This window comes from Octodon degus, unplaced genomic scaffold, assembly GCF_000260255.1.
Source record: "Octodon degus isolate 3935 unplaced genomic scaffold, OctDeg1.0 scaffold00002, whole genome shotgun sequence".
In the NCBI taxonomy this organism is placed as follows: Eukaryota; Metazoa; Chordata; class Mammalia; order Rodentia; family Octodontidae; genus Octodon; species Octodon degus.
In genome coordinates, this window is record NW_004524578.1 from 32,522,773 (window position 1) to 32,540,401 (window position 17,629).

Genomic DNA, 17,629 nt, shown 5'->3' on the forward strand with positions numbered 1-17,629 from the left:
TTTCTTTTAGACAGGGTCTGTGTAGTTCAGGCTGGCCTTGAACTCACTTTGTAGCCCAGGGTGGCCTTGAGCTGGTGGAAATCCTTCTGCCTCATCCTCCCATGGGCTGCGATCACAGGCATGGACCACCAGGCCCATCTTGCTTTTAATTTTAATGACTCACTTTTCCTTTATCTTACTTGAAAGCACATAAATCTACTCTAAGAACAATCAGCTAAAGTGAAAATTGATTTGAGTGTACAAGATAACACTGAACACTAAGTGGTTTTTTAAAAAATATAGCATGAACCATTGGGGTTAACAGGGCCACAAGTATTCTTGGAGATGAAGCCTGAATGTCCTGTTGGCTAAAAAATCTTGCCCAGCTAGACTAGATTGTATCATACATGGAAGTGTAAGCTGATGAGGAATTTCTCACGGAAGAGTAATGCCGTGAACACTACAACAAAAGGCACATTCTACCAAAGATGCCACCTAGAGTCTGGAGAGGACACATCAGAGGCAGATAAATTACTGGTCTGTTTTGGTCTGCGTAAGACTTTTCTTCAGGATTTTGTCACACATGCAGAAATGTAGCAAGACAGAAGCTCCACCTGTCTGCGTAGGATCCCCGCACACACTTTACCTGCGCTTTTTGGAAATTAAAAGCGGCTGGACTCTTCCTTCTTTAAACTCTTCAAAGCGCAGCTTGGCCCTGAAACATGAGTTACAGAAAGGTACAAGAACACTCAAGCAATGGCTTGTGAGGATTATATAAACGTGGGGCTCTGCCTGGAAGGGGAAACCGCACTGGAATTTTATATAATTCAGCCAGGCTATGAAAGAAGTAACCAAATATCAGGCAATATTTCTTGCATTGGTTTTTGAAAGAGGAAAAGTTTAAGGTTACCTGCTTTCTTTGAAAGTGCCCTGGTGTGTTATATATCATAAAAATAGTTCACTAGTGTATGAGCTTTGCATTTATAGTGTAGCATTTATAACATAGATACTTCTAAATAATGTACTTCTTTGCCCCCTGTGCCATCACACAGACTTTCAGGGTGGCTACCATAATGATGGTTAAGTAGAAAATGGAATGTCATTTAACAGTTTAGATTTATTGAAGCTATAGGAGAGATCATAGAGAAGTGATACATTTCATCCAATTCAATAGATGAATGAGTGGTTGTTTCCTGAGGTCCACATGCTAGATCTGCTTCCTGTTTGTGGATTTCTTCAGGATTAAGTCATATGGGAATAAGGAGACACAAGCTGAATATTCTGAGAAACAGTGCTGAGATTCCTACATATGATTTCTTTTAAGAATTAGTTTGGAACTAGGAAAATAAGTTAGCTTGGATAGAAGTATCTAACCTAACTTAGAAAGGATAGCCTGAAACAGTAAAATGCTCACTGGTCAACTTGTACACCTGGACAAAGGTATGAGGAGGGTGGTTAGAAAGGGTATGAGCAGTCAGTTCTTTGTGTGTTTACCCAGGGGTCACAGGGCACTGTGACGAAGTCTTTTTTCCTCTCCCGACTCATTGCCTCTTGAGTGTCTTTTCCCGTAAGAAGCAAACACAATATCCATTGTATAATTAGGTGCCACATAGAAAGTAAAACTCACGTGTTCACGGTGTTTTGTATCTGTTTGACAATGGTCCTCCCCTTGCCACTGCCCGAAAGGCCCTGAAATAGAAACATTCTAGGAACCCATGTATCCATAGTTGTTATACATATCATATATCATATATATCTTGAAAACTGTAAAATTCTTTGTATAAATTATTCATTCCTGAGGCCTGCCCATTAGCTCAGTTGTTTAAAGTGCCTGCTTAAACAAAGCAGTCAGGCTCAAGATGCTGTGGTTCGATCCCCAGATCCTGATGCTTTACCAGACCTGCCCTTGAGGCATCCTGAGCCAGAAAAAAAAAAAATCCTTCTGAATTATTCAAATTTTTCATTTTTTTCAGAACACTCTCTTCCCACTGAGTTTGGGACATGATTTTTTTTTTGCGGAACCAGGGATTGAACTCAGGCCCTTGCACTTGCCAGGGATGCACTTATTCCACTGAGCCATCTCCCTGGCCCCTAAACATATTGGGACCTGATTTTTTTCCCCCCACTGAGTTTGGGATGAGAAGGAAATAGAATGAAGCATAGTATTCTACTTCAATATCAAATGACCCAACATAAAGTTGTTCCAAGTTCAAACTTTAAATTAGCTTTATTCATTGTACCTGTTCTGGTTACCTATGAATATGCTCAGTTTTTCATATTCTTTTCCCGTGAGCTTCTTCTTAAACTTTCTGGTTACTTCAAAGCTATGCTTATAGACCCTGTGGGAGCCCCTCCTGCCATCGGAGCTGTGGCTCTTTCTCTAGCCTTATCCTAGCACTGGTGCTGCTAAGCTGTGACTGAAGCTTAGAGTTAAGCAGGCCCCTGAAGGAAGGACTCAAGAACACATCATGGTGGGGGAGGGCTCAGCAGAGACACTCTGCATCCCGAGGGGCTCTTCTGTTGCCCTCTGCCTGCCCTGGTACCAGGACCCAAATGCTGAGGCAGTGTCTTTCTGGTTAGTTTATAACCCTAACCTTGGGGCTCAGGTCTTCAGTCTAGAGTGTTCACCTTCTACCCAGCGGGAGCCCCGCCACCCTTGTTCCTGAAGCCGCACCCCATCAGACAGACACCTCAGTCCACTGGCCATTTCCCAGAAAAGGGCTGTCTCACACACAGACTTGCTTGTCAGGTTCTCCACCATGTTTGAGCTTTTATGCCCACAGCATAGGGGGAAGGGCAGCCTTCCTTAAACCCTTTTCACTGCCCCCAAAGCCTTATTATCCCTTCACCCAGAATAATGGGTTCTTAATAGCTTTTTCTCTGAATTAATAGGATCACTCATGGCTCATTTGTTTCTTGACTCATAGAAGAGCAGCAAGCCGGGTGCAGTGACACGTGCTTGTAATCCTAGCGCTCAGAATGCCGAGGCAGAAGGATCTGGTCAGGTTCAGGGCCAGCCTAGGCTACATAGTGAGTTCCAGGCCTGCTTGAACTACTACCCAGTGAAACTCTGTCTCAAGAAACAAGAAGAAAAAGAAAAACAAACAAAACCAAAGAAACAAAAGAGAAGCAGCTACTGAGGTGGCTCATGATGGTACTTAACTTCTGACCTTGGGCTTGCAGGTGCAGGCAGTACCTTATTAATCTCTCTTTCATGCATGGCTCCTGAGAGCCAAAAGCCAGAAGAACAATAGCATACCAGAAAACAAATACCACATCATTAGGGGAGCCCGTTCTTAATAATCCCTGAATGCAGCGTTCTGGTAAGGCTGTGTCCAGGCGCAGTGCACACTCAGTCAGAAATCCCCATTCCTTGCACGTCAGGCAGTGCACACACATTGTCCTGCCAGCTCGCTAGAGATGCACAGAGAACATGGACCGTCTCAGGTGTTCTCCGTCCTGAGAGTAGCCATGGTGGAACACAGCCAAAAGAACCAAATGCCAGTGCCAGCCATATGCAGTGATAATAAAACTGCAATTTTTGAGCCCCTGTACTTCCAGTGGACCCAAGTTCCAGTATCATTTCCTTCTTCTTAGAAAAGTGAGTTAAGGAGAAAGATGGAGTCTACTTTTCCTCTTCTGTTGCATCTAAACTTTAGGAGGCGGCTCCACGTGAGAAGTGGAGTGCATTGCTGGGGTGGTATGGCTGAGCTGGCTTGCTTTTAGGACAAGATTTGGCATGCTCAGGATGTATAGCCAGAAGCTGGGGTAGCTTTTAATGTCAGTTCAGGCCTCCTATGTCTATTATAAAAATTCCACATGTTTAGAAGACCTTAGGGAGGTTCCAGTGTTATCCTCTTTCTAGAATCTCAGTAAGCAAAACAAAGGATTCTAGAATCATCCCTCTTTGCTAATACTTCTTCATCCAAGCATATTAACTTGACGCAGGCTTTGCCAAGAGGCTAAAGCATACTGTGGTTAAGAAGACTGCTTTTTTTCCTCTTTTTACCCAGGCGAGTGGAGCAAAGTGTGCAAACCAATGCACCTTTGTGCTGAAACAACTGAGTAGAAATATGTTTGCAGAACTGGTCATTAACTCAACAACTTTCAAGTTCAACTTGTAAACATTTTTTGGGCACTTCCCACAAATGACCGGTACAGCACAGTCTAGAGAATGGGCCATAATGGAGGTGCATGGAGCTCTTTTACAATCTAATCTGTCTAGAACACTCACGAGGATGGCGATCCTTAAGCCCAAACAGGAGATATTTCTAAGTTAATTTTAAACGCAGTGGCTGGAGGTGGGTGTACAATTAGGAGCGGTAACAATGGGTGAAGAACATTGAAAGTTGCCAGCTCAGAACTCAGACTTGCTATTATGCTTTCAAAGGGAAGAAAAGCAAAAGAAAACACAGAATGTGGTAGCGAATGTGATGAAATAGATTTAAATTCTTTGATCTGTGAACTGTGTCTCACCCAAACCTTACCAAAGCAGCCAGATAAATATAGGGCAGGTTCACTCGGTGAGACTCCTGCTCCTCACACAAAAAAGATTTGGTGGTAGTGCATTAGTAGACCATGTAAAAATCTCTTTTCTGTTTTGCTTCAGAAAATATCCATGAGGTGCCATTTTCAAATCGCTCTGCTGAGCTGCCTTCTTGTGCTTTGTTGGCTTTACGTTTTTCTTGGGATACTGGGATTGAATCCAAAGCCTCATGTGTGATAGACGAACCCTCTCCCACTGAGTTGGACGGGGGGGCACTCCTCGTTCAATTTCTGTGCAGCGGGTTTAAAAATAATTTTTAAAAATAACACAATATGTCTAGGAATAGTGCAATAGAGTCTCATTCTAGGGTCTAGACCTTTGCTGGGACCTGTTCTGTCCCAACCATCTATTTAACAAATACACAAATCTTATATTCTTTGTCTTTAGTTTCTTAATCTTTTGTAAGTTTTCTAAAAATTATTTATTTATTTGGTGCAGGGTCTCACTATGCAGCTCAGACTTGTAGTGATCCTTCTGTTTCAACCTCCCCAGTACTGGGATTACAGGCGTGCACCACCACACCTGGTTTCCATGGTCAGCTTGGCACGCTCAGTGTTCTGGGCCAGCTTGGCATGTGGTACTAGGGATTGAACCCTAGTTTTTGCATTTGGTAAATAAGCTGGTATTTAAACCACCAAGCTATCTACCCAGTCCTCTTCATCTTTTTTTTGTTTAATGTATTTAAATCTTTATAATGAAAGACTAAGCAAATTATTCCCTAGGTTTCTTCCAGCTCAGTAGTCTAGCCCAATTGGTATTATTTCTTCAAGGGAACAAAGAGTCCTGTAGACCATCCACCCTTATGCCTGTCAGTACTTTGGAATCATCTGGGAATCTTTATGTTAGTGCTTGGACCTCTTCTGCTAGGGATTCTGATGTAATTGGCCTGGGTGTGGATGCACGTCAAGGTTTTTCAATAGAAATTCCCCAGATCCTTTTAAAGTGTCAGTGGTAATGACGTAGAGACAAGGATTTGATTTGAGATCCATCAGAACACGCTGTGCAGGGGAGCACATTGGGAGAGATACTGTTCCCAGACTCCTCCCACCAGCACCTACAGGCTTTGCAGTCAGAGCTGGGTGGGAAGAGCTCTTGGTTTGGCAGATCCTTTCACTTTTTCACTCTGGCTTTCCTAACTGAAGTACTGCTCTCTGGGTTTCTGCCTAGGATCCATTGCAATCGTTTGCCTATTGTTTTGTTCTAAAAGTGTTTAAACTATACCTGCTGTAGAGAAACAGTGCTGAGTGCAGTCATTGCTCCCAAAAACGTAGCTTCCATGATGCCCGGCGTGCAGTGCCACAGAACGTGCTGCTCCATGAAGCCAGGCTTTGGTTCAGTAGTTGATATTTGTTAAGCACGTCCTATGCTAGGCGCAGAGGTCTGTACATTTTTCTGACAGTCCAGCAAACGATATCCTCATTTTGCAGACTGAAAAAAAGAATGTACAGTAAGTTGCCTTGAACTACAAAGCTGCAAGATTGTGATTTCCAGCTATGTGGGGCATGAACCCTTGGCTGCTGGGCTGTCTCACCCCAAGTGAACTGTCTGAAGAACTCTCACATCTGGTTCCAAAAACAGGAAAATGCTTCTTGGTTCAGACATCTAGATATTGCTCAAGCCTCACAGCAGCCTCTCCAAGGGTGACAGCAGTGACACCCTAGATATTGCCCAAGCCTCACAGCAGCCTCTCCAAGGGTGACAGCAGTGACACCCAGTCACTGGAAATGCCCAGCCTGTGCTTAGCTCTTTGACACAGGCATGTCCTGCTGTCGAGGCCTGGAAAGTGGCGTCAGCATTTACAGGACCCTCTCCTGAGAACCTCTCAGTATGCACTAACCTAGTCTCATTTCCTAGTAAAAGGGGCTGCGGGAATCCCACTGTCTGCACTGTTTGATGTCTGCGGAATAGAACACCATCCTAAAAGCACAGGAGTTGGAGCAGTTAAGAGAGCAAGTCTGTAGCGAGGACCCAAAGCAGCCTGACCGCGGTGTGCTTCATTCTCAAGAGGCTGCCTTGGAGGTGGTGGGTGCAGGCTGCCGGCTGCCCTCTTGGACCTGGGATCTGTCTTAAAGGTTAATGTTTCACACGTCCTATTCAGCACTTCAGCTCAGGTAGACATAATATTCCAAGGACAAACAAGCACGTTCTCTGTCCTGAACAAAGTACTATGCCTTCTAAGCACACATGTTTCTTTTGCCTTGTTCCTTTCTCTGTCTGTTGATTATAGCAGTTCGTGGGTTTCCTTTTGGCCGAATCGCACATATACTCAGCATACTGTGACCATTTCCACGTGCGTCATGTCCTGTCACGCTGTCCTCCCTTAGTTTCCCCTGTTTTGGGGTAAGGGGCTCAGTGCCCACCACGTTTCCATTCCCTTGTTACTGTTCCTGACCCTCCTTATTTCCCTCCCCAGCTCTATTTTATGCATCTCTTCCTAAAAATCTCACTGGCATGCAAAAGTCAATGGGGTGATGAATTGTTGAAAATACAGGTTCAGATTAGGGTGATTTAAGGAAAGAAAAGAACAAAAGAAAAACATAGACAGGGGGACACAGGCCAGCAGCTTATTAGTGACGCATCTTGTGTTACTGATTTAATTTCATCATTCATAAAATAAAGACAAATTTTTCTTCTAGGACTTTCAGTACAAATGGCTACAGTTGTCACTCTGTATCTATAAGCTTTTGTTGGGAACCAGTATCCTAGATGCTCAAGTATCTTACATCATATAATCTATGCAACCCTCCTGCATACTGTACATCATCTTTGACTAGTCATTATCTCTAACACAACGTAAATGCTGTGTAGTTTTCATAACCTTAATGGCTATGGAATAATAAGAAAAAATGTGTACACATTCAGTGCAGAAGCTATAGTTTTCCAGATACCATTGATCTCCTTTTTGAGCCCATAGGTAAGGAATCTGTGCATATGGAGGGCTTGTGGTGTTAGGTGTGTATGTTGTTCCTCTCCACTTTAAAAATAGATTGTCTGTCATCTGTGCAAGCGGGCTATAGTTCGGTCCATAACTTGTTACTTCTTTCACCAGCATTTTCAGCCCGACCAAGCAAATTCCTGCCTCTCCTGTGTAACTAAGCCAAAAAGACAGGCTTAGGGTATGGGGAGAGTGACAGCAAGTTCGTTCCATGGTTCTGCTTCAGAACCCTGGAATCATTAAGCAGCACTGCGGCCAACACCGACACAGTCCCACGGCAAGGAGGGTTGCAGGCAAAGGAGGCTGTCAGCCAAATGTGGCCCCAGGGAGCCTACGCTGACAGTTATCCACTATGCTGGCTTTCCTGATGTGCAAAATGCTAAATATTTTATAAGAATAACTTTTTTGTTTTTTTTTTTTTTTTTTTTTTTTTTGGTAATTACAGTAACTCACTATAGTCTGGCCTTGAAATCACATAGCCCAGGCTGGCCACAAACTCACATCAGTCTTCCTGCCTCAGCCTCCCAAGTGTTGGGATTATGGAGATGTGGGCCACCACGCCTGGCTTACAAGAATAATTTGAAGAACTAAACAAACTCCAGCTGAGTTTTATTAGCACAAAGAACACAGTCATTCAAACATGACTCATGAAGCTCTCTGCTGTACATCTCCTAGAGTTTTCTCCGAAACCAGGAAAGATGTTGCAAGCACCCAGATCTCTCTGTCATCTGACCCCAGAGCCACAGTTGGGAGACATCCTCACATTTTTTCAAGGAAGTTCGTTCAAGTCCAAATCCAAGGCAGATAGTTTCTTTCAAGTGGAAACTAAGTGTATTGATTTAGCAAAGTTGTGTTCATACCTGTATTATATGAATCCTTAAGAGATACATACAGAGTAAGTGCAGGTCCTTGTTTTTTCCAGCTGTGTCCTCCTATTTTGCTTTTTAATCTTCTAATGAAGGCAGGCTGCCTGTCCTGAAAGTGAGATTAATACACTCTCTGTGTTTAGACAGCAGACTGTTCTTGTAACCCTGTGTATATTTGTGAGGTCTAATTTGTCATCCCTGCCTTATGTTGCTGCCCTGTGTGTGGTGACTCATTCTGTGCTTCTTGATCAGAAGGGCCTGTGACTCAAGCTAAGAAAGATTGTAGACTTCTTTAGTCTACACTCACTGCTTCTCCTCTGTAAGGAAGTTCTTCCTGTAGAGTTTTGAAACAAACTGCATCACACGAGGCGATCTAGATGTTTTCTTCAGGAATTCCTCAGCTTGAGAGAGTAATTATAAGAAATTCCTAGGACATGTTTTGACCCTCAGATCCCTTTTCTAGACCTCTTTTCTTTCCAGACATCAATTCATTATAAAACCTTTTCGAGGTTTTCTAGGCACAGATGATAGTTCTGTGGCATTGTTGGAAAGATTGTGCATTTGAGTGTTGCATCAAGTTGATTATTTTCTGCAGAGGGAGCTGAATCTAAGCAAGTCTTCTTTCCATCTAAAGAAAGCATGGAGGGTCACATGGTAACTTGGGCCCCTTTGAAGAAAGGTGAGTGTCCTTCAGGTGTGTGCAAAGCTGCGTGCATACTTCTGTTAAACTATTTCAGGAAGCCTTGAACATTTATTTTAGAAAGGAGTTTGTATTTGTGTGTTGTGGGGCCTGTGGGCAAGCCTACCCTCTCTGCTAGTCATTGCAGAGACTGTAGCCAGATTTTTGACTGCACGGCCTCCAATTACCCTTGGTATTGCAACTCAACATACACAACCATTTTTTTTCAGGAAATTTATGCTAAAGAGACTTCTTTTTTTTTTTTTTTTGGTATCTTGTGCCTTGTACTTGTTCAGTTACAAATAAGGAACGATACAGTTTAAGAAAACAAAATATGTTCTAGCTTCCAGGGCTTTGAAAGTTGTGCTTAGTGGGTGGAGAAAGAAGTTTTGCTGTGCGAATTTGCAGCAAGGTAGCAGCACTCAACTAAAACCCTTGCATTGGGCCCGGTCTGCCAACACTAGATTTGATGCCAGACATTATGTGCTTGTTAAGTCCTGTATCACCTTCAGGGTGAAGTGCCCAAGCCACCATTCCCTCCCAAGTCTGCTAAGGTGCTTTATGGTGCTTCTCAAATTCATTTAAAATATCTCACTTGAGAATAAAAAATTCCAGGGCTGCTCATATAGCTCAGCAGATTAAAGTGCCTGCTTATGCAGACGCAGCAGAGATTCGATCCCTGGCCTGCTGTGCTGGCCTCACCCCTGGGGTACACTGAGATGGCAGTTGAGTGGTGGCGCGTGCCTGTAACCCCAGCTCTTCTGGAAGCTGAATACAGGTGGATCACTATGAGTCTAATCTATGTAGTGAGACTGTGTAGGCCCTATAGATCCTTACTAAAACAAATACATAAAACCACCAAAAAAAAAGAAAATAACAATTTCCAAATTTGATGAGCTAAGTCTTCTCTCATTAGAAGAAATATCCTGTAGGGAAGGAAGTACAATGCCAGGCTCCCAACGTGGCAAAAATTTATGCCCCGGTTACCTTTTTAGTGAGTGTTTCCCCTGGTTCTGAACCATGTTGCCTCTGCTGTCAGCATATGGAATGTTGAACTCAGTGCAACAAGGCCTCGACAAGACAGACTTACTTGAAGGCATAACCCCACAAATACTCCTGGTGCCACCCTTAAATGGAACAGAATCATTCTCTTCATTCTACAATTCTTGCTCTTGACCTAGGAAATTAAGAATGGATATATCAAAGCATATAAGTATAATCATATAAATCCAAACAGTACAGTTTCTAAAGACCTATGAAAGTGGATACAGCTCTTTAGAGCTTAAAATCCAAAGGGGCTACCATGGTGTCAGTTAGGTGTCAGTCCACACCCATTGTTTTGAACAATCTTGATGTTAAGCATTAGCGAGGCATTAAGTTGTTACCTGTTAACTGGGAGAGTTGTGCAAGAGGACCAAATTATCCCTGGATTAGCACACTGTAAGATAACGCCACCTTTAGGGCTGCAAGGACAGAGGAAGACATTGGAATCAATAGAGCTTATAAAGTTGGAAGAGGAGGTGTTCATGGGGCTGCTACTCAGATCTGAGGAGGGTGCTGCCCAGCTGGCACTGGGATCTTTGCCCTGGGCTGGGGGAGGGGGCATTGGGTGTCACAACCTTCATGGGCAAGGTGATGGGGCTGCTTCTACAGCCTAGGAAACAACGCGAACCAGATCCAGCAGTTACTATATTAAGAGACTCGTTATGAGGGTAAAGGACCTCTGCTAAGGTTGAGTGACACAGACGACACAAGCCTCAAGGAGGCAGCATGAGGCAAACGGGAATGTGCGGGTCCCTCCTTCCCTTGTGGGCAGAGCTCCCACGTGGCCAGCTGCTAGAGCAGAAAAGTTGGTGGTGGCCTGGGGGAGGCAGCACAGGGCCAGGTGTGTATGAAGGTACTTCAGAAGCCAGCTGAGACAGCTCTCTAACTCTCCCACATCACCGCTCCAGCCCAGCACCACCTCTCACAGCCTTGTACCCTGTGAACTGCTCCCCACACCAGGCAAGGCTTTCCACCTGGCATGGAGACATTGTCCTTCCTTCAGGGAAAGGTGTTCTTGCCCTGTCTCCAAACAGAGAAGCTGCAAAGTCCTGCTGGATGTTCTCAGTGTGGCTGAAGTGTGGTTCGTGTCTTCAGGCCACATCAGCCACTCCTAAAATACAGTCACACCCAGTCCTGGCTGAGAAGTCTCCTTAAAGACAAAATTAGTCATTTACTTCCAAAAAATTTACATTGAGAGGAGAGGTAGGGAGACACCAGAACACTGGATGAAGTGTCCAGCTTTGGGCACGTATAAACCCCCTCCGAGTAAGCAAGTGTACCCGAACTCCACAATTGTCATTAGCATCCCACAGAAAGCTTCTGCTTGTCACACAGGGAGCAGTGTGTCTCTGTGTGCGTCTCTGCTCCTCAGGAGGTTACAGGGCAGAGGCAGGCAAACAAGGAGGGGTAGCCTGTGTGAGAGCACTTCAGGGGCCGTGCGCTGCCAGGGGACAGTGGAAGCGTCAGGGAGAGGTCTCCTTCCCGCCTTCAGGGACAAACAGGTGACAGGGAGAGAGCATGTGGGACAGCAGGAAGCTCAGCGCATCCGAGAATGGTACACAGGCATCCTAGGACAGTTGCAATAATTAGTATATTGCATATTGTTGTCTTCGTAGTAGTTATTCATACTACAAGATGCTAACCTGTTTTGAAACTCTCATTGCTATTTTTTTCTCAATAAAATTAATAAAAATAAAATAAAAGTATGAAAAGACAAAAAAAAAAAAAAAGCATTCTAAAAGGACTAACGGACTCGGAATTGGTACAGAGTGAAACGCAAGCAGGACAATGATGAGGACCAAAATATTTCAGAGCCTTATAGACAAAGTGAAAAATCTACATCTTTCCCCCTGTTAAAGGGGGCCACCGCAGGATTAAGCAGTAAAATTTTTAACTTCATCTTAATATTTAGAGATGCTTCATCATTTAAAAAGAACACGTGTGACACCCTGATTTGGCAGGCTCTAGCCACGACCCAGACCTTGTCACAGGCGCAGACAGCGGGGAAGCCCTGTACACAAGAAGATGCAGTTCTTGGAAGAGTCCAATAGATTTCCCCCAAGGAAGGAAAAGCAGAGGGAGTGGGTGTGGTCACAAGACCCTGGGGCTGCCTGTGACCAGAAAGAGGGCTGCGATTCTCTGTGCTTTGTGAAGACGGGGCCAGGTGAGGGCAGAGTCCCGCGGCTGTTTGTTTGAGTTGTTTAATCCTGAAATGATCATGAGGGGATAATTAAAGGACTATTGGGTCTCAGTAAAGTATTTTCTTTCTTTTTTTTTTTTTTTTTAATTCTAAGATGATACTAGAGCAATTCATATTTCTCCAGGGAGAAAGGAAAGGCGTGGGAGAGTGTCAATCTGTCTCCTTCAATCAAAGCTTAATACCATTTTCTATTATTAACATAGGCAAGCACCTGTTAGATTCAGAAAAAGGTTTGTGAAATTAAGAGAACAGTTACTTGCCTGAAATTAGAAGAGTACACGTAGGACTAGGAGAGGTGTTTATCAAGTTGCCAAGAAACAAAACGTAGGGAGCATGCACACCCGAGGTGATGGGTTCATTTCAGTTCGTTTCCTAGAGCTGCTCAGAAGTCTTTCCACAAACTGGTGTCCGAGAGCAAGAGAAACTCATTCTTTCACTGTCCTGAAGGCAAGAAGGCCAAGATCAGGACATCATAGGGTGGCTTCCATCTGGAAGAGCTGAGAGACAACCCAGTCTAGGCGCTCGCCTAGTTTGGGGGGGAGGAGGCATTTGGCTTTCCTTGGTGTGTGTACGCATTGCCCCATTCTTTACCTTCATCTTCACCCCAATTTCTCTTTTGTGTTCAAATCTCTCCCCACTCTCCTTTCCCTCTCCCTCTTCTTTACCCTCATGCTTCCTTTCTTTCTTTCCTCCCCTCCTCCCCCCCACTCCCTCCCTCCCTTTCCATCTCCTTCCCTCCCTCCTTCCTTCTTACCTTCCTTTAAGAAGGACTGACCCCAGCCAGGCTCATTGTACTGAGCTACATTCCCCTAGGGAACCCACCCCTGTTTTGTTTTTGTTTTCAGGTTTTTGAGAAAGGCGCTAGTAGTAACTAACTTGCCCAGGTTGGGCTCAAATTTGTCGTCTTCCTGCCTTAGCCTTCCAGAGTTCTGGGATTATAGACATGTGCCATCATACTCAGCATTTTACTGTTGGGACAGAATCTTGTTCTGTTGTCCAGGCTGATCTCAGTTACTGGGCTTATGTGCTCCTGCCTCAACTTCCCAAATAGCAAAGGTTATCACTGTGCATCACTCTGGCTACTGTTTGGTGAGGTGTGTTTGAGCACAATGAATACTAAATCTCCAAATGAAACAACTCAAGTAGCATTAATGTAGATCATGTACATAGGTGTTTAAAAGTTGTTGAATAATAGGTAAGAAAGTACAGCACAGTGTGAGAAAGTGACTGTCTAGGACACGGCAAAACCAGGCTTGTTTGTCACGTAAGGCTGTCCTTGGACTAGAAGCCCCCCACCCCACCTCCACCCCCACCCCCACCGCTAAAGCCCTCCTCGTTCTGCACTCTTCCCTCCATTTATTTGAGCTTGGGCCAAACCCACAGCCTGGGGATGTGTGCTGCTTGCTGGATAGCTCACTCTATGCTGCCCTTTGCGTGCTCCAAGATGAACTCTGTGAGAGTGTACACAGAAGTACCCTGACCTGCTAGTGCTGCATAATAGGAGTATTTCTAGTCAGTGAATTGACAAGAGACCCAAGAGGTCCTCGTAAATCTGTTCTTCCTTTGGTATATTTAAGGGTGTCAAAAGTGAACACTTCAGAGCTTCAGATAGCATTGGCTATCATAAGTAGAATCCTAATATTTTACCACATGTTTTCAGTATGAATAAGATAAAATGCATGACTATATAGGATTTGTTGTGGTGCTGGGGATGGAACCGAACCTGGGAGCCAAGTGCTCCGCCTCCATCACGGGCCAGAGCCTTGCTCTTGCCACTGCCTTGACAGTGTAGCAATTTTGTAAAGAAATGGAGTCTGTGATGTCTGCTTTCAGGTGCCAGTTGCAGTCTTCTCAGGCTCAAAACTCAACAGATTTAGCTCGGCCTGGTTGTCCACACCTGCAGTCCTACTATGATCCTTTAAAACCCAGCATGGTTTTGATCCCTGTCTTTAATTCTAAAGTCTGGGTTTCCTGGGTCTGATCTCATTGTGCCTCTTCTGTGCCCACAGGTGTGTGCCATAGGTTATGTTCATCTGAGACTCGGTTGTCAGGGATCACCTGGTGTCACTGAGTGTCTGCTGCTGCTGGGACTTGCTGCTTGCCTTCTTGCCATGTCCAACGAAGTAGAAACAAGCACAACCAATGGTCAGCCTGACCAGCAGGCTGCACCAAAAGCCCCATCAAAGAAGGAAAAGAAGAAAGGTATGGATCCAAATCCCCTCGAGCTCAGTAAAAGGATCTAGAGGTGGAGAAATGTGACACACATTCCAGGCAAAGTAAGGCCTGTCTCTTGCTTGGCCACAACATCAAGCTGAGCTAAACCAGTTGGCAGGCAAGGTTGGCTAACTCCACATGCAATAAGATATATCTCTCAGTGTGCGATGGCACCAATTTAGATTCTATGGGGAATCGTTTGCAATTTCTGGTAACTTCTAGTTACAGTTATCAGCTAGTAAATAATACCATCAATGATATAGTTATCTTTCAGTAACCTGTTTACTACTTTGTTTATTGAAGTCACCATTTTTTAAAAAGTGAAAATCTTTTTCACTAGATCCTCCTGTTTTGGCATGAAGTACAAATAGGAACTGGCAGTGGCCTTAATGATCCACAGCAGAAGAACATGCCATGCTGTGCTTGTTCGCTAGGACCCTTGAGCTCTAGAACAGAGCCTGTAGGAGGAGCAAAGGGAACCAGAAGCACTTACCCACAATTCCTTTCTGTACAACTGTTCAAATTGTGTGGCTGCTAACTTTTTTTTCTTCCATTAAAACTATCTATACCATCCTCTTTACATACTTTTAAGAAGCAGATAAAGTCTGTTCCCAGTCCTACTTCATTTATTCCCACCATGAGTTTGCCATGGTCAGTTTTGTTTCTCTAAGAATTTGTTTTCTCTCCACTCTATATTCAATATTACAAAGCATGATTTTGCTCAAAAGAAGTGAGAATAAAACAGTGAGAATAGAACATTGCATGCAGGATAACATGCAGTATGATCAAGATTTATGCTATTGAATTTTTGAAGATTCTGAGCACATTTCGTTCTACGAGGGACTGCTATCTAAATACAAACTTAATTGTGTATTATTTCTCCATTTTCTCAGGCACTGAAAAAACAGATGAGTATCTTTTGGCCAGATTCAAAGGTGATGGTGTAAAATACAAGGCCAAGCTGATCGGGATTGATGACGTGCCTGATGCTCGGGGGGATAAAATGAGCCAGGACTCTATGATGAAACTCAAGGTACCAGAATACTTTAGCTGTGTCTCAAGGCTGGGTCCAACAGAGGGAAACTTTTTGTGACCTGTATCTCAGATATTTGTTCTAATCAGATAAGTACGTTAGTAGTGTCTTGTTCTCTGAGAAACCATGAGTTAGCATATTTTCTTTTTCTTTCTTTCGTTTTTGTCTTTTTGAGACAGGGTCTCCAGCTCAGGAGACCCTATGCTCACTTTGTAGCCAGGGCTGGTCTTGAATTTGCAGCTATCCTCCTGCCTCAGCCTTCCAAGTGCTGGGATTACAGGCGTGCATCACCACGCCCGGCTGAGTTAGCGTATTTCAAGCACTACTCTGGAGGCCTAATTTAATAAGCAGGCTGACGGGACTCTAGATGGCTTTGCACTTTGGCAGACTCAACAATTGGATGAATCAAGTTTGTCCACCTGTTCCTGTCACTCAGTAACAGTAAACGTTGTGTGTGCAGTTACATGTGTTCTCTTTCATTTTAAACAGTGCCTGGGAAATACTATTTTTGCCTAAAAAGTGTTCAGGTAAAATTCAGGACTCCACCTGGAGGCTTGTTTTCTTCAGTGTTAATCTTTTTGTATTTCAAAATGTTTAACTTCAATAGTATTATGTGAACCTTCTTAGTAAGTAATATTCATGAAATAGTACCAGTGTTAGCAGGAACATTTCTAGGATACTTCTAGTCCAGTCTCCTTATCTGAGCCAGAGACTATTCTGAGGCCCGAAGAATTAGACTGACGTGTTCTACTTTGTTTCGCTAACAATGGTATGCCTCGCTCGGTGTTGTCTGTTATCCCTGATAACAAGTATCTGGTCTTCTTGTAGATGACAAACCAAGCTGAGCACAGAACTATCTTTAAAATGCTTTAGTGTTACAAACATTGTAAGATATTGAATTAGATTTTTTTCTTGTTTTCAAAAATCTCCTCAGGGCATGGCAGCAGCTGGCCGGTCCCAGGGACAACATAAACAACGGATCTGGGTCAACATTTCCCTTTCGGGGATAAAAATAATTGATGAAAAAACTGGGGTAAGAGTTGACATTCACTAACACCTATCTCACTGCCTGATTCGGACTATGTGCTATTTGAATTTCAGCTTCTTAATTTCCTTCTCAAATATCTGTAGGGGGAAAAAAAAACAGGAGTGTGTATTGGCTCTCCCAAGTAACAGGAAGAAAACAGAGTGGGAAGTGATGAGTCCTTTAGTTTGAAATTCATGTCCTGTAAAAGACATGACTGTAAGTTTATGAGCACAAGGTGCTGGTGGTATCGCATGGGTATTTGTGTAGGATCTTAGATATCCAGAACTCGGTAAATCCTAATCTCTTGCTTGTGATGCCTTCGTGCGTCTGTATGCATGAAACTCATTTTAATCTAGCGTTCACGTGTGACTTTACCAGCTAACCTAACTCCCTAGAGCATTGCTGTCAGTATGACTGGCTTTCTTTAATCTTCTGTCTTTTCCTTGCTTCATCACTCCTCAAGTGTATCCCTGATTGCTTTTGTGCTTGATATTATTTTATCATGCAGAAGCACTTTTGTTTTGGTTTTGACCCTTAGCTAAGAGCTTCAAGTCTTTTGAAATACTTTTTCCTCTACTAAACGTATAATAAGATCCCTCCACTTCTAAAGTTGTCTGTAGCTCCTTTCATTGCTGTACCATACTTGGCTTGTGTCAGGACCCTGTGGCAAGACCTCCAGTTGCTCCTCCTTCCTTCCTGGGAATCGTAGCCCACCAGATCTCAGGTCCTCAGGCATCACCTACTCCATCGCTGTCCTGTGACTCAATTCTTATTTTTCTTTCTTGCCAGGTGTGGTTGTGTACGCCTGTAATCCCTGTAATTGGGAGGCTGAGGGAGGAGGACTGCTGTGTGTTGGAGGCCAGCCTGGGCTACAGAGTGAGTTCAAGGCCAGCCTGAACTACACAGTGAAAGCCTATCTCCAAAAGACAAAAAGAAATATCCTCTTATTTTTCCAAGTCGATCAGAGAATACTGACAGATTTCTCCACTGACAGGCACTTGTTCTCTCTCTCTCTCTCTCTCTCTCTCTCTCTCCCTCCCTCCCTCCCTCCCTTCTCTCTCTCGCCTCACAATGTGAAAAAGAGGGGGAAAAAAAGGAGGAAACAC

The 17,629-nt window shown here is 43.9% G+C and overlaps 1 protein-coding gene across 4 annotated transcripts in view; it reads left to right on the forward strand.

Moving 5' to 3' along the window:
- The window catches only part of Dab2 (DAB2, clathrin adaptor protein), a 57,699-nt gene that overhangs the window by 20,599 nt on the left and 19,471 nt on the right, over positions 1–17,629 (forward strand). For all 4 annotated transcript variants that reach the window (XM_023711839.1, XM_023711834.1, XM_023711847.1 and 1 more), the window contains exons 2-4: positions 14,259–14,451; positions 15,357–15,496; positions 16,431–16,529. In XM_023711839.1, the coding sequence (XP_023567607.1) occupies positions 14,361–14,451; positions 15,357–15,496; positions 16,431–16,529 (330 nt within the window). In that variant the 5' untranslated portion in view covers positions 14,259–14,360. The remainder of the gene's footprint in view (positions 1–14,258; positions 14,452–15,356; positions 15,497–16,430; positions 16,530–17,629) is intronic.